The following is a 17,037-nucleotide window of genomic DNA, read 5'->3' on the forward strand; positions in this document are numbered from 1 at the left end:
AGGTAGAGCAAGTAATTCTTAAATTGTGATTCAGGTTGAAATAACTTTGTAAAAATATGGTGAGACCAGGCACACCCAAGATCTTAACTACAAGATCACTTCTTCGCCCACTCTTCTCTCTCCTTCCTTTCTCGAATAACCTCCTTCAGATAGGGTTCAAGGTAGAATTTGTCCTCCTCATATTTTGTCCATTGTTCCTTAGGCAAGATCTGATGCCTCATAGTCAGGTCCAGGGCTCTCTTCATTCGAAACATTCTGTCATTATAAAGGTTCTCAGGAAGCCTTCTTATGGCTTCTTTTACATCTTCAGTTTCATGTATTGTATCATCTCACATTAATCCAAGTTTATTGAATCCTGCAGCATTATAATACCACTTTCGAAAACCATCCAGCCACTTGCTTGATGCTGAAACAGCAGGTCTGCCAGCCATTTTGTCCTAAGAGTCCATGTTGTTTTTCTTACTGTAGCTCTGTAGTACAAATGGAGATTGGGGGTGATGATTGATGATACCTCCTGCACTTCTTTTATTCAGAATTATTTTTAGCTATCTTAGGATTTTTGTGTTTGCTTATGAAGATGATATTTGCCTTTTGTGATATGTGTAGAATTGTGCTGGAATTTTGATGGAGATTGTATCAAATCTGTGTATTGCTCTTGATAGGATGGCCAAGTTGACTAAATTAATTCTCATGATCCGTGGACATGGAATACCTCTCCACCTTCTGAATCTCCTTCAGTTTCTTTCTTCAGTGTCTTACTGCTTTATATCATACACATTTTTCACTTGCTTGGTTAGAGTTACCCCATGATATTGTATATTAGTTGAGGCTCCTGTGAAAGGTGGTGTTTCTGTGATTTCTTTCTCTCTCGGGCCACTTGTCATTTGTACATAGGAGGGTTACTAATTGTTGTGAGTTCATTTGTATCTGGCTTCCTTGCTGGATGTGTTTATCAGCTGTAGGAGTTCCCCGTTGGAATCTTCAGGATCACTGTGTATGCTCTCACATAGTCTGCATGTCAGGATACTTTGGCCTTTTCAATCTGCATTTCTTTTGTCTTCTTCAGCAGTATTATTCCTGAGTAGGTGTGGAGAGTTCAAAGAGCCTTGTCTTTTTCTGGATTTTAGTGTAAATCCTTTGAGTTCTCTCCATTTAAGGTGATGCTGGCTTTGGGCTTGCTGTATACTGCCTTTATTATGTCACAGTGTGTCTGTCCCTTGTATCCCTAATCTCTCCAAGACTTTTTTTTTTTTAAAGATTTTATTTATTTTATGTGTGTGAGTACACTGTCACTGTCCTCAAACACACCAGAAGAGGGCATCAGATCCCATTACAGATGGAGCCACCATGTGGTTGCTGGGAATTGAACTCAGGACTTCTGGAACCATCTCTCCAGCCCTCTCCAAGACTTTTTTCTGAAGTAATGTTGTATGTTGTCAAAGGAGCTTTCTGCATTTAATGAAATGATCTTGTGGCTTTTGTCTTTTATTTTGTTCATATGGTCGATAACATTTATTGTTTATATATGTCAAACCATCCCTGGATCTCTGAGATGAACCTAGTTGATCTTCTTGAGTGTTGTACAATTCAGTGTTCAAGTATTTGACTGAGAATTTCTGCCTCTATGTTCATCAGAGTTGTATAAAGAGTGGGAAAAAAGAAGCCACAAAGCAGCACAGGCTAGCTACTGTTATGTCCTCCATTCACCTCTAATTATGTGAATTTGGATCTTCTCTTTCTGCCTGTCGGTTAATTTGGCTAAGGGATTACCAGTCTTACTCATTTTCTGAAAGAACCAGCTCTTTGTTTCCTTGACTCTTTATATCTGGTTTTCCTTTGTTTCCTTTTTTTTATTGATTTCAGCCCTGAGTTTAAGTACTTCTTACAGTCTCTTCCTTTTGAGTGTAATTTCTTTTTCTTTTTTGGGGGGTGTTGTTTTTTGCTTATTTATTTATTTATTTATTGATATTTTGTTCTAGAGCTTTTTGTTCTGCTTAATTTAGAATGAGGTTACTCCAAGTTCTTTTTATGTAAGTGTACAGTGTTATGAACTTGCCTCTTAGACCCACCTTCATCTTGTCCCCTCAGTTTGGAAGTGTTGCGGCTTCATTTTCATTCAATTGTAGGAAGTCTTTAATCTCTTGATTTTTTTTAAGCTTTGTGTTTTTCTGTATTCAGTTTTTTTCCATTTATTTATTTATTTATTTATTTATTTATTTATTCACTTTCCATTCCAATCATAGCCCCTCTTCCTCCCAGTTCCACCAATCCCTTTCTCCCATTCTGCCCTCTTTAGAGAAGGGGAAGTCTTCCATTGGTACCAACCTGCCCTGGAATATCAAGTCCCAGCAGGGCTAATAACATCCTCTTCCACTGAGGCCAGACAGAGCAGCCCAGCCAGGCAAGGGGATCTACAAGCAGGCAATAGAGTCAGAGAAGGCCCCTCCATCCAATTGTTACGGGAACCACATGAAGACCAAACTGCACATCTGCTGCAAATGTGTGGGGCCTAGGTCCAGCCCCTTCATACTCTTTAGTTGGTGGTTCATTCTTTGTGAATGGGTCCAGGTTCATTGATTCGGTAGGTCTTCTTGTGGTATCCTCGACCCCTCCAGCTCATTCAATAGTCCAACCTCCTACTCTTCCACAGGACTTCCTGAACTCTGCCTAATATTTGGCTGTGGGTTTCTAATTGTGCCTCTATCTCCTGCTGGATGAAGCCTCTCAGAAGACAGTTATGTTAGTCCTCTGTCTGCAAGCATAGCAAAGTATCATTAATAGTACCATTAATAATAATCAGGGGTTGGCTCTCTACCATGGGATGGCTCTCAAGTTGGACTAGTCATTGGTTAGCCATTCTGTAACTTTCTGCTCCATCTTTATCTCTGCATCCCTTATACACAGGACAAATTTTATGTAGAAGGTTTTGTGGGTGGGTTAATGCCCTACTACCTTCACTGGAAGACCTGCCTAGCTACAGGAGGTGGCCACTTCAGTCTCCATATCCCCAGCTGCTAGAGTTTCAGCTAGCTAGGGTCATCCCCGTAGACTTCCAGGACCCTCCCCTGTCCCAGGTCCCAGGCTAGTCCCGGAGAGACCCCACCACCAATTTTCATTCTCTCTCCCAGGCCTCCTCCCCAACATCTGGTCCCTATCCCTGTTTACCTCTACACTCATCACTCACCCAGTTTCCCTCTCTCTATTCAATTCTATTTTATTTCCCCTTCTGAGTGAGATTCAAGCATCTTCCTTTGAATCCTCCTTGTTACTTAGCTTCTTTGGGTCTGTAGATTGTAGCATGGTTATCCTGTACTTTATGGTTAATGTCCACTTATAAGTGAGCACATACCATATATTTCCTTTGGTAGGACTCTAGGTTCCATCCATTTGCCAGCAAATTTCATGATATATTTGTTTTTTATAGCTGTCTTCAGTGTTTTTAAAGACATTTCATAAATATCTTTGTTTTAATAGATGTACCATATTTTCTTTATCCATTCTTCAGTTGAGGGAGATCTAGGTTGTTTCCAGTTTCTGGATGTTACAAATAAAGCTACTATGAACATAATTCAAATGTCTTTGTGGTATATTGGGGCATCATTTGGGTATATGCCCAGGAGTGGTAAAGCTTGGTCTTGAGGTTCAACTCTCCCCGATTTTCAGAGGAACCGCCAAATTGATTTCCACAGTGCCCACCCACCAGTAATGGAGGAATTTCCCGTTGCTCCACATTCTTGCCTGCATGTGCTGCCCCTTGAGTTTTTGATTTTAGCTATTCTGACAGGTGTAAGATAGAATCTCATGGTCATTTTGATTTACATTTTCCTAATGACTAAGGATGTTAAACATTTCGTTAAGTGCTTGTTGGCCATTCGAGATTCTTCTGTCAAGACTTCTCTGTTTAGCTCTGTACCCCATTTTTCAGTTCAGTTGGGTTATTTGGTTTGTTGGTGTCTAATTTCTTGAGTTCTTTATATATTTTGGATATTAGTACTCTGTCAGATGTGGAACTGGTGAAGATCTCTTCCCATTCTGTAGGCTGGTGTTTTGTCTTAATGGCAGTATTCTTTGCCTTACAGAAGCTTTTTTTTTTTTTTTTTTTTTTAAGATTTATTTATTTATTATATGTAAGTACACTGTAGCTGTCTTCAGACGCACCAGAAGAGGGCGTCAGATCTCATTATGGGTGGTTGTGAGCCACCATGTGGTTGCTGGGATTTGAACTCATGACCTTCCGAAGAGCAGTCGGTGCTCTTCCCCACTGAGCTATCTCACCAGCCCCTTACAGAAGCTTTTTAGTTTCAGGAGGTCACATTTACTAATTGTTAATCTTAGAGCTTGAGCCATTGGTGTTCTGTTCAGGAAGTTGTTTCCTGTGTCAGTGTGTTGAAGGTAGTTCCACACTTTCTATTCTTTATATTTAGTCTGTCCCATTTATGTTGAGTCTTTGATCCACTTCGGCTTGAGTTTTGTGCAGGGTGATGAATTTGATTGACTGTATTGGCATTCTTCTACATGCAGATATCCAGTTAGACCAGCACCATTTGTTGAAGATACTTTCTTTTTTCCATTGTATAGTTTTGACGTCTTTGCTGTGTGGGTTTATTTCTGGATCTTCAATTCTATTCCATTGACAACTCATCTGTCTTTATGCCAGTATCATGTGGTTTTTATTATTATTGCTCTGTAATACAGCTTGAAATCAGGAATGATGAAGTGTACTTGACCATGGTGAGTGATGGTTTTGATCTGTTCTTCAATATGGTTTGCACGTATTTTGTTGAGTATTTTTATATCAATATTCATAAGGGAAATTTGTCTGAAATTAGTTTTCTTTATTGAGTCTTTGTATGCCTAGATTGTACAACCAATTTAAACTTATCCCCATCTAGCTTAAAAATAAATGAGACTCAGACTGTGGTTATTTTGTTTGGCTTTGACAGTTACTGGAGGGTAACCCCTAATCTATTCTAACTGCTGGCCTGGCTGCCTCCCTAGCAATGTGCCTCAGATACTTGCTGTTTCTCCTGTTTACATGCTCATGGTCTGTGTTCCCTCATGGTGGTTTCCTCCTCTCCTCTCATTCTTCCTCCTTCTCTTCCTGGTCTTCTCCTCCACCCCCTTGATTCTACACCCCCAACCACATAACTCTAAACCCACATACCTCTAATACCTTCAGGAATTGGCTGTTGCTATTTTAGTTAACCAACAGTTTTAAATCAAGGAATGAGTTTTGCACAATAAAAGCTTGTAAATGTGAGAATTCACTAGGAAGGCCTAGACCTTCCAGTACAGAATTTAACATTACAGTACACAGCAACAAACCAAACCTCAACCATTCCCCTTTTTTGTCTTAAAAAAAGTTCTTTCTCTTATAATAATAAACAATAACCTTAGGAACAATTATGTAATTATTATGAAATTTATTATGTAAAGGTTACTTAAAAGTCCTGTCTATATTTGGCAACTCAGAAGAAAGTATTCTATTATCTATCCCACCCTGGTGAGTTCATAGTTCTATGTCTAGATCAATTTCTATCCTAACTTGTATTGCCATCATAAAATTACCTTCTTAGACCTAGAAGATCCCTTTAAATCCTAAACAACCTAAACTTATAGTAAGACTATGATTGTCTAGTCTTCAACCCCATCAGAGGCCCGAGGACGACATGAATATTACTTGTATGCTGGAAGCACAAGGACACAGCTTCCAAAAATATAAAATGACAGAGACCACCGACTGCCTGGACAGTCACCAGTCTTCTTTATAACTTTGGAGCAACCATCTTCATCCTTCTGGCCAGAATATCTCACAAACCTTTGTGAAGCAGGGACTTTGAAGGACTTGCTTATGCTGTCTTGTCAGAGCTTGGTAATTGACTTCTCTGTATCCAATTAGTCTCCTCTGGACAGCATTCTGTTTGCAGATAAAGTTAGAGCATATTCTTTGCCCAGTAGCTAGCTTGCCACAGTTGTAACAACTCCATTTGGAAGCCTTTTGATCTTTATCATCATCTTCCAAGTTGAATGGGGTGCAGCCAGGAGCTGACATGCTTCATAAATTAATAAGAGCAACTTTATTTATTTATTTATTTTTTATTTATTTTTTTTTGGTTTTTCGAGACAGGGTTTCTCTGTATAGCCCTGGCTGTCCTGGAACTCCCTCTGTAGACCAGGCTGGCCTTGAACTCAGAAATTCGCCTGCCTTGGCCTCCCAAGTGCCAGGATTAAAGGCGTGCGCCACCAATGCCCGGCCAAGAGCAACTTTAAATGCTGTATTCTGTGAGTCTCTGAGGTTTCAAAGACCATCTATCTATTTATAGCATATCTGAACAAGCGAGCATTGCCTTTCCAGCTACCTCTTATCTGTACAACCCAGGATGTATATTTTTATGGTAATCCAGACTAGTATCTGACAAGACCATGAGTTTGATTGGCTGACTGTTAACTTGCATTACTTAATAGGACTGGGATTAAACCTGGTAGTTTTAAATGCGTTCCATAGGCACAATGCCTATGTAAGAGTTGAAACATACATATATTATGTTGTAACAAAATTAGTCTTAAATTTTGGATCAATATTGTGGTGGTTTGAATGTGCTTGGCCCAGAGAATGGCACTATTAGGAGGTGTAGCCTTGTTGGCGTAGGTGTGGCCTTGTTGGATGAAGTGTGTCATTGTTGGTATGGGCTTTAAGACCCTCATCCTAGCTCCCTGGAAGTCAGTCTTCTCCTGTTTGCCTTTGGAACAAAATGTAGAACTCTTAGCCCCTCTTGCACCATGCCTGCCTGGATGCTACCATGCTCCTCCTTGATGATAATGGACTGAACCTCTGAACCTGTAAGCCAGCCCCAATTAAATGTTGACCTTATACGAGTCGCCTTGGTCATGGTGTCTGTTCACAGCAATGGAAACCATAACCAAGACAAATATACAAAGATATACCAATGAAAACCTTAAACCTGTATCAATATACAAAATTCTGTACCAATGTAACAGGATATAACCTTATTTTTGTATCATTATTCAAAATTCTGTATCAATGTAAGATTATAGCTATATCATGTTTTTTGGGTTTCCCTGTCCCAGATTCTCTCAATTTGTGTTTTCTTTATTGCTTCTATTTCCATTTTCAGGTCTTGAACTTTTTTATTCATTCCTCACCTGTTGGATTGTATTTTCTTGTGTTTCTTTAAGAGATTTATTCACTTCCTCTTTGCAGGCCTCTGCCATCTTTATAGCATTGGATTCAAGGCCATCTTCTTGTGCTTTGGCTGTGTTAGGATAACCAGGGCTTGCTACAGTAGTATAGCTAGGCTTTGGTTGTGCCTTACTGCCCTTGCTCTTGTTGGGTGTGTTCTTACACTGTCCTTTAGCCATCTCATGGTCCCCTGGTGTTAGCTGAGTGTTTCTGATGCCAGCAGGACTCCTCTAGGAGGCAGGCAGAGTCATGGACCTGGCATGTTAGAGAACAGCAAGCTGCTGACGTCTGGTGGCTATGCCCCAGGTGGAACCAGCAGGCCTCAGATTGGCAGGGAAAGGTCTAAGCTGCGTGTTCCTGCGCAGCAGGCATCCTTGAAAAGGTAGGGAGCACCATAGTCGAGACAGTGGAGGTTGATATCCAGCTTTAATCTGTGGTGGTTAGATAGAATTCAGGGGGTTATTTGAATTCTCTGATATTTCTTGAGACTTGATGGTACATGCATATGGTCAATTTGGGAGAAAGTTTGATAAGGTGTAGTTGTTTTTTTTGTTGTTGTTGTTTGACTGAAATATTCTACAAATATCTTTTAGGTCGATTTGGATTATAATGTCAGTTAGCTCCAGTGTTTCTCTGTTTTGTTTTTTCCTGGATGACCTCTTTATTGCTGGCAGTGGGGTATTGCAGTCTCCCACTGTCAGTGTGTGAGAGGCAATTGTGACTTAAACTGTAATGCATTTTTAAATTTACTAAATTGGATATCCTTTGTTGCCTAGATGTTGGTAGATTTTTTCTTTGATGGACATATAAATGTCCTTTCCTATCTCTTCCTGTTAGTTTTATTTGAAGTCTGTTTTGTCACATATTAAAAAAGGCTACACCAGCTTGCTCTGTAGGTCCATTTGTGTGGGACTGGAAGATATTTTCCGTGCTTTTACCCTGAGATGTCTGTTATGGTGTGTTTATTCGGCTCATCAGAAAGATGGATCCTGTTTTCACAGACGTTCTGTTTGTGTGTGTGTGTGTGTGTGTGTGTGTGTGTTTTCCTTTCTTTTTTTGGTTTTGTTTTTTTGAGACAGGGTTTCTCTGTAGACCTGGCTATCCTAGAACTCACTCACCTTATTCTTGGAGATGTGCCTGTCTTTGCCTCTCAAGTACTGGAAATAAAAGTATGCACCACCACTTCCTGCCACTTTGTTTTTTTATTGGGAAATTGAGAGCATTGAGAACAGTGTTTGTTGATTCCTGTTATTTTGCTATGGTGGCGTGTGTGTTTGCCCTCTTTTGAATTGGTGGTCTGGGATTATTTATTGCTTGTGTTTTCTTAGGTATGACTAATCTCTTCAGTTGGAGTTTTTCTTTTAGTGCTTTCTGTAAGGCTGGATTTGTAGATTAATATTGCTTAAGTTTGGTTTTGTTGTGGGATTGTATTTCCTCCATCTGTGGTGAGAGAAAGTTTGCTGGGAATAGTAGTTTTGCCTGGCGTCTGAGATCTCTCAGAGTCTGTAAAGTGTGTGTCTATTCCTTCTGACTTTTCAAACCTTCATTGAGAAGCCAGGTATTATTCTAATAAGCGTGCCTTTATTCTTGGTCTGTGTCCTTTGTAGCTTTTCACATTCTTTGTTTGACTTGAATGTTTAGTGCTTTGATTATATGCTGAGGGGACCTGCTTTGGGGTCTAATTTATTTGATGTTCTGTATGGTTCTTAGGCATCTTATTTTTTTAGAGTAGGGGAATTTTCTTCTATGATTTTGTTGGTAATATTTCCTGTGCCTTTGACCTGGGTTTCTTCTTTTGCTTTTATTCTTATTCCTAGATTTTGTCTTTTCATGGTGTACCAGATTTCCTGGATGATTTATACAGGAATTTATTGTGTCTACAATTCCCAAGATTTTCTCTTCTCTTCTCTTCTCTTCTCTTCTCTTCTCTTCTCTTCTCTTCTCTTCTCTTCTCTTCTCTTCTCTTCTCTTCTCTCTCTCTCTCATTTTGTTTTTCAAGACAGGGTTTCTCTGTGTAGCCCTGGCTATCCTGGAACTCACTCTGTAGACCAGGCTGGCATCAAACTCAGAAATCCGCCTGCCTCTGCCTTCCAAGTGCTGGGACTAAAGGCGTGCGCCACCACTGCCTGGCTTCTCTTCCGTCTCTTATATTCTGTTTGTGGGGCTTGTCTCTGAGATTCTTGTTTGAGTTCCTAAGGTTTTTGTTTCAGATATATCTTACTTTTGGTTTCCTTTATTGATTCTATTTGTGCTTTTAGGTCTTGAACTGTTTCATTCATTTCCTTCTAATATTTGTGTTTTCGTAGATTTCTTCTTCTTTACTGATGCCTATTATATTTATAAAAAGCTGTTTTAATGTTTTTCTTATGCTTCAGCTGTGTTGCAGTACTCAGGACCCACTGTAGGGTTGCTTGGCTCTAGTACACACATACTGTCCTAGGTTTTAATTCTGGTCGCCCCTCCAGCCCCCGAAATTTAGGCATCAGCCTTTGGGAGACTATATAATTCTACATGCCGATCTCTGGTCTTGTCTTTGTTGGTGGGTCTTTGTTCCTTTGTTTCTGTTGTCCCCTCTGGTTCTTAGGAGAGTGTGGAGCTATGTATTACTTGGGAGGAAGTTCTTGTGAATCCTGAAGGGAGGGTAAGCAGGTGGTCTGCTACAGAGCTGGGATGAGACTGGGGGATTGTATTTGGAGGAGAGGAGAGGTAAGTAAAGATCTACAGTTAGTCTACATGGTCTTTTTTAAAGTCTTCTTTATCTTTAAGTCTTCTTAAAATTCTAATGAATTCTGTTGTTTCTTTCTATTTTCTTTTTAGCTTGTTTTTGTTTTTTTGATGCTGAGTCTTCTTATCTAGTCCAAGCTGGCCTGGAACTCATGATGCTTCTACCACAGGCCACTTTTTGCTGGGATTACAGTTGTGTACCATCACCACCACCATGACATATTTTTACGTCCTTTTAAATTTTTTTTTCCATAAAGAAGTCCAAGTCCAGGCCAGTTTTCTTATAGCATGACAGATGTTATGTTTGTGTGGTATAGATTTTTTTCTCTCATGATTTGGTTTGAAAACCATTATGAAAATGTTTGTGTTAGGATAAAGTGGCAAGATTTGGGTACATTTGGCAACCCTGTGTCAAGGTTTGTCAGTAAAAAAATGACATGACACAACTGATCTAGTATACAAGGTTCTTTGGAGGGTTGGGGAGAGAGAAAAGCTGTCTCACACTGGGGACATAGAGTCAGATAGAGAGGGAGAGAACAGGAGAGTGAATATAAACAAGACAGGGAGTAAGGGAGGGAGGGAGAGAGAGGGAGATGAACAGAGAGATCTGAGTTGGTTGTGCCTTTTATGTGCTACATCTGGTACACCTGGCATACCAGCTGGCTCTGGGTGATGTTATAAGCTGCTACAGCTAGGTCCCTGAGGGCAGCCTGATGCAAATGCCTGATTGTTAACAGTGTATGCAAATAAGCACATAAGAGTATTTCAACACAGTTAGTTATAATCTTGTTAAACAGACATGTCTTCCCATTTCCAACCTATTCTACTGTAAAGAGTATTGTTTTACATAAACTTTCCTTATTGCTGCTTCCTTGCTCCCATTCAGCTTCTCAAAAAATACTTTAGAGTTTGGCCATTATTTTAATGGATTTTATGTTATAGGAGAATATTTTATGTTTGTATATGTGTTACAGGAAAATAAAGTATTCTTGCTTTCTCTGTTTCTTTCAGATTTGGAGGCAGATTATGAAGCTGAAAATATGTTTCCAGAAAATTATAGTTATAATAGAAGTTTATCCAAACAGAGCATAAAACAATCAAGTAAAATTTTTGACTTTAGGGGCTCCAGGTTTAGTAATGGCCACAACTGTAGTACATTCCGTGGACTACAGGGTTATCAAGGAGGAGATGCTGATGGAAAGATTACTAACAAGGAAGAAATGCCTCCTTACACCCGCCAGACTCTTGCTCACAATACAGAAAAGCCATATGAATGTAAAGAGTGTGGGAAGTGCTTTGGTTGTAGTTCAACTCTTACTCAACATCAGAGTATTCATACAGGAGAGAAGCCCTATGAGTGTCAGGAGTGTGGGAAGGCCTTCAGACTCCCCCAACAGCTTACAAGACATCAGAAGTCTCACAGTGGTGAGAAACCTTTCAAGTGTAATGAGTGTGGGAAGGCTTTTCATCTTCCTGACCTGCTTAAATATCACAAAATCATTCATACAGGTGAAAAAACATTTGAATGTGAAGAGTGTGGGAAGTCCTTCAACCGGGTCTCCAACCTTGTTGCACATAGGATTATTCATGCTGATATAAAACCATATAAATGTAACCAGTGTGGAAAAGCCTTTAAACGTCGCTCATACTATATGCAACATCAGAAAATTCATTCTGGTGAGAGACCCTTTCAGTGTAAGGAATGTGGAAAGGCCTTCATTTTTCTGGCACACCTCAATGGACACCAGATGATTCATACTGGAGAGAAGTCATTTGCATGTAAGGAGTGTGGGAAGGCCTTCAGACTCCTCCAACAGCTTACAAGACACCAAAAATTTCACAGTGGTGATAAACCTTTCAAATGTAATGAATGTGGAAAGGCTTTTCCTTTTCCTGATCGGCTTAAGCTTCACAAAACCATTCATACAAATACAAAACCATTTGAATGTAGAGAATGTGGGAAGTCTTTCAAGTGTGTCTCCCACCTTGCTCAACATAGGATTATTCATGCAGATGTGAAACCATTTGAATGTAGTGAGTGTGGGAAAGCCTTTAATCGTCGCTCAAACCTCCTGCAACATGAGAAAATTCATTCTGGTGAGAAACCCTTTCAGTGTAAGGATTGTGGAAAGGCCTTCACTGTTCTACCACAGCTCACACGGCACCAGAGGATTCATACTGGAGAGAAGCCATTTGAATGTAAGGAATGTGGCAAGAAATTCTATACTGGCCCACACCTTGCTCAGCACCAGCGTGTTCACACTGGTGAGAAGCCCTTTGAATGTAATATATGTGGGAAGGCTTTTAGGCTTCGGGCATGCCTTTCTGAGCATCAGAAAACTCACGTTGAAGAGAAACCTTTCAAGTGTAAGCTGTGTGGGTCAGCCTTCAGAAGTAGGTACCAGCTTAGTTTACATCGACAAACTCATCCTCACGTGAGACCCTTTCAGTGTAAGGAATGTGGAAAGGCATACATTCTGCTGGCACAACTCATTCAGCACCAGACCATTCATTCTGGTGAGAAGTCATTTGAATGTAAGGAATGTGGCAAGAAATTCCATACTGGCTCACACCTTGTTCAGCACCAGCATTTTCATACTGGTGAGAAACCCTTTGAATGTAACATATGTGGGAAGGCTTTTAGGTTTCAGGTGTACCTTTCTGATCATCAGAAAACTCACATGGAAGAGAAACCTTTCAAGTGTAAGGTGTGTGGGTCAGTCTTCAGACATAAGTACCAGCTTAGTGAACATAGGCTTACTCATATTGATCTGAGACCCTAGGAGTGCAAGAAATGTGGGGTAGTATTGCAGGGAAGATCAGATTTTACTGAGCATCAGAGTATTCACACTGGGAAGAAACCCTTCAAGTATAAAGAATGTGCAAATTTCTTTAGACTTAATATGCTTCCCATTTGTCATCAAAATCTCACAATGATGAGAGACCTTTTGAATATAAAGAATATGGAAAAGCCTTTCATATTTCCAGCCAGTTTAATAACCATCAAATTGTTACTACAATTAAAAGATCCTCATGGGTCTCCCTCCTCCTGTTGTAGGCCAAAATGGTCCATGACGGCAGTGGGAGCCAGGGAGTTGAAAGCCTCGTGAGTACATATGGTGAGTGGCCACACTAGGACCAGCTACTAGGAAGCAGGTCAATTTTACTTAGGGTGATTTAAGGCTTATAAGGGGGACTAGGAATAGTGACATCCAGGATGGCAAAGGTCATTGATTGAGGGCTTAGGGTGCCAGAAATGCTCATTAGCCTGGGAAGCATTTCAGGAATCTCAAATTTGGGCTGAACAGGCGTCATCAGGAGAAAAGAAATTGATCGTGTAATCTAATTGAGGCTGCGTGACATTCCGCAGGTAGAGGCATACATGGAGGTGTAGAATTCCCAAGACAAAGTCAGAGGAGAAACCCTACTAAGAAAGGGTGTCTCTTAGTGTGCCAAGCCCAGAGGCTCTCCAGTCATGGTGGACTTCACCTTAATTAGCAGAGTTTTTCTACAACCCTTTAAAAATACAAGGTATGTGGGAAGTCCTTCAAGCTCGATTCCAGCCTTGTTCAACATAGGGTTATTCATGCTGGTGTAAAATCATATGAATGTAATGAGTATGGCAGAGCTTTTATTCACTGCTTAAACTTTTTGCAGCACCGTAAAAACTTATTCTGGTGAGAGATCCTTTCTGTGTAAGGAATGTGGAAAGGACATTGTTCATGGAAAGGCCCTTTGAATTCATTAGAGAATCCACATTGGTGAGAAGCCCTTTCAATGTAAGGAATGTGGGGAATCTTTTCACTCTCATTACCAATTTCTTGGATAGTTTAGAATTCACACTGTTGAAGAATCTTAACTGGTGAGAGTATGGGAAGACCTTAAGTTGAATAGAAAACTTGGTTTGTTGTTCTGAATTTAATATTAATAACAAGTCTTAAGATGTAAGGAAGGCGGAAAGGCCTTCAGTAATCCTAAGCTAGCTGTCTATTAGAGCATCCTACTGGTGAGAAATTCTGTGACTAAAATAAGTAAGGTGGCAAAGTGTTTAGATTTAGTTCATCTTTCATGCACAGTGGCAAATTCATACTGGGAGGTCACCTTGTCACTGGAAGGAATGTGGAAAGATGGTTCAATTGCAGCTCAGGCCTTCTTCATCACAGAAGAATCCATACTGGTGTCAAACGCTACGAATGTAAGGAATGTGGGAACATTGATAGAGTTAGCTGTTAAAGCTCATCAGAGAGTCCATACAGGTCTGAACCCTAGTGATAGGAAGACTCGGGAAAAAGCCTTTATTGTAAATGGTAAGTTTTTACAATATTAGAAAATCCATAATCGCCAGGACTCTTGTGCATGTAAAAAAGGTGAACAAGCCATTGCATGGAAATTCTGTTACTTAAAAGAATGTGGAAACTTTAAGCTGCCATAGGATCTGGTCAACATCACAGTATTCATATACTCTTGGGACCAAGAAACCCTTTAGAATAAGAATGTAGGGGGGCTGGAAAGATGGCTCAGAGTTTAAGAGCACTGACTGCTCTTCCAGAAGCCCTGAGTTCAAGTCCCAGCAGCCACATGGTGGCTCACAACCATCTGTAATGGGATCCTGATGCCCTCTTCTGGTGTGTCTGAAGACAGTGACAGTGTACTCACATTACATACAATAAAATAGAATGAGAATGTAGGAAGTTGGTTATTCAGAGCAGATATTCTATTGATAATGTCTTTTAATGTCAGAAATACAGGGTAGTGATCATGTTCTTGATTTATTCTCCTCTTGTTAGTTGTATAAACTTAATTCATCAATGGTCACCCAGGACAGTCAACTTAAGGAGAGCAGTTATTGGAACTAGGTTTATCTGAGATGTCTTTGTTGTCACCATTAACATCACATGGCTCTTGTGATATTAGACTGAATGTTTACTTTGTTTTTGCATAATTTGTTAATGGACAGCATAGGACCAGCCAAAGTTGTGGCAAGGGAATTATAATAGATAACAAAATCCTTGAGGGTATTTGTTCAATGCCAATGTTCTATAAAATAGATTTTTAAATTTTTCTCACTTTTATCGGCATTAGTATAACTGACATGAAAGGCTAATTGTACTTTAGTTTAGGGAAGCTTCATGCATTCACCCACTATTAAATTTTAAATTACCTCATTCTGGATACATAATGGATAAAAAGGAACATGAAAGGATTTGAATTATGAGTCCATTCCTTGCGTATTTATGTGGAGATTTTTAAAAACCCAGTTATTGGTGAACAAGTACTTTCTCAGTGAAATTTGTTAAAATTTCAAAAGGTAAAATTCGATTATTTGTGTCCTCTGCCTATACATGAAGATGAATTATACATTTGTAATAGAAGAAGAAAGTCCACAGGATCCTTCATCTTTTATTCTCTAAACTATCCTGTTTTTGAAGTATATTTTGTCTAGAATTTGATTTTCTTGATGGAGAATTTTGTGGGAAATTGCACAACTCTGTTCTAGGAACTGGAGATAAAATTGGCTGTGATAATTCATCCTGGCTTTAGTTAAATGGCCTGTGTATTTAAACCTCCCCTTCTGGCTATCTGCTTATCTTGGCTTCTGTTAACCACCTGTTCAGGTTAAAGCTCCCCCTGCAGCTGCTAAGCAGAATAAGAGAATGTGGGTTTTATTGTAAGTGCTTGGGGGTATACTTGAGTTCCAAATGCTTCAATGTACTCAGAGCTGGCTGGAATAAAGACCTGCAATTGGTTATATACTGTGTTTAAGTGGTTATCTCTTGTGGGCTCCCTCTAACACATTAACAAAAATAGCCAATTTTAAGTCACCTATAAAAATACATGGTGAAATTTTTCATCCATATGGAAAAACTTGGAATAGTCAACAGCATACTTCTGGATCCTCACCTAGATTCAAAATTGTTAACAATGTACACTGTGGCTCATATATATGTGTATACTATGTATATTATATACACATATATATACATATACACACATATATGTACACATATACATATATACACACATATATATGTATATATATATATATGTAGTTATTTGGGGCTGTACTATTAAGAATATGTTTTAGAACTGGGTGTGGTAGTGCATCCCTGAGTTCTCGTAATAGTAAAGGTGAGGTGAAAGGATCAAGAGTTGGGGGCAAACCTAGCTATATAGTGACTTCAAATTCAGCTTTTGCTTTATAGAGATCCTTTGTTTAAAAGAAAAATGTAGATATGACATTTTATTCTTTACTACATTAGCCAAGATGGGATGTCATCTGTATCATAATTGTCCTTAATGAAATGACCCAGAATTTTATGACTGTTAAAAATTTGCTCTTGGCCTCCATACTGTCCTGTTTTTTAAGTATATATCCTGAGGAGACTCCAATATAGGTAGAGATTTGGCTTTGCTCTGTCCTTTGTTAAATGTTCAGTGTTGCTCTAACTCAAGGCATTGTGCACAGTCAGAATGTGCTCATTCAGCTACATACCCAGCATTTAGTCATTGCATTTTCTATCCAAGGGAATTTGGTTCAGATGAAATGTTTTGGATAAGACCATATTGTAGATTGGATGTGTTGTTGCCATATGTCCAGAAACATTCTTGTATCAGCTGTCACATAATTGGAGAAATTAGAGCCGGGCAGTGGTGGTACACAGGTACACACCTTTAATCTCAGCACTTGGGAGGCAGAGGTGGGCAGATTTCTGAGATCAAGGCCAGCCTGGTCTAAAGAGTGAGTTCCAGGAGAGCCAGGGCTACCCAGAGAAACCCTGTCTTGAAAAACCAATAGCTTTTAATAGAACTCTGGCACCTACCATTTCACTCATCTAGTTTGTTCGGAGAGACGAGAACTTTCCGATAAACTGAAAGCCAACCTCCATTTCTCTGTTTATGAGTTACAGTTAGACTACAGATACACAGCAAAATTTGGTGTCTTGCCCTCTGTCAGAAGAATCTCTCTCTTTGTTTTCAAGATTTATTAATATGAGTACAGTGTAGCTGTCTTCAGACACACCAGAAGAGGGCATCAGATGGTTGTGAGCCACCATGTGGTTGCTGAGTTCAAACTCAGGACCTCTGGAAGAGCAGTCTGTGCTCTTAACCAC

General features: G+C 39.6%; 1 protein-coding gene and 1 pseudogene across 4 annotated transcripts in view; one reads left to right on the forward strand and one right to left on the reverse strand.

The window, feature by feature from the left end:
* The window catches only part of LOC116101893 (zinc finger protein 60), a 93,909-nt gene extending 78,233 nt beyond the window's left edge, over positions 1 to 15,676 (forward strand). For 3 of the 4 annotated variants that reach the window (XM_031385859.1, XM_031385860.1, XM_031385862.1), the window contains one exon: positions 10,937 to 15,676. In XM_031385859.1, coding sequence (XP_031241719.1) covers positions 10,937 to 12,708 — 1,772 coding nt within the window. In that variant the 3' untranslated portion in view covers positions 12,709 to 15,676. The remainder of the gene's footprint in view (positions 1 to 10,936) is intronic. The other variant, XM_031385861.1, reaches the window with a different exon arrangement.
* On the reverse strand, positions 41 to 1,089 carry LOC116101899 (annotated as a pseudogene).
* Positions 15,677 to 17,037: the final 1,361 nt, after the last annotated feature.

This window comes from Mastomys coucha, unplaced genomic scaffold (genome assembly GCF_008632895.1).
Source record: "Mastomys coucha isolate ucsf_1 unplaced genomic scaffold, UCSF_Mcou_1 pScaffold21, whole genome shotgun sequence".
NCBI classification, from domain to species: domain Eukaryota; kingdom Metazoa; phylum Chordata; class Mammalia; order Rodentia; family Muridae; genus Mastomys; species Mastomys coucha.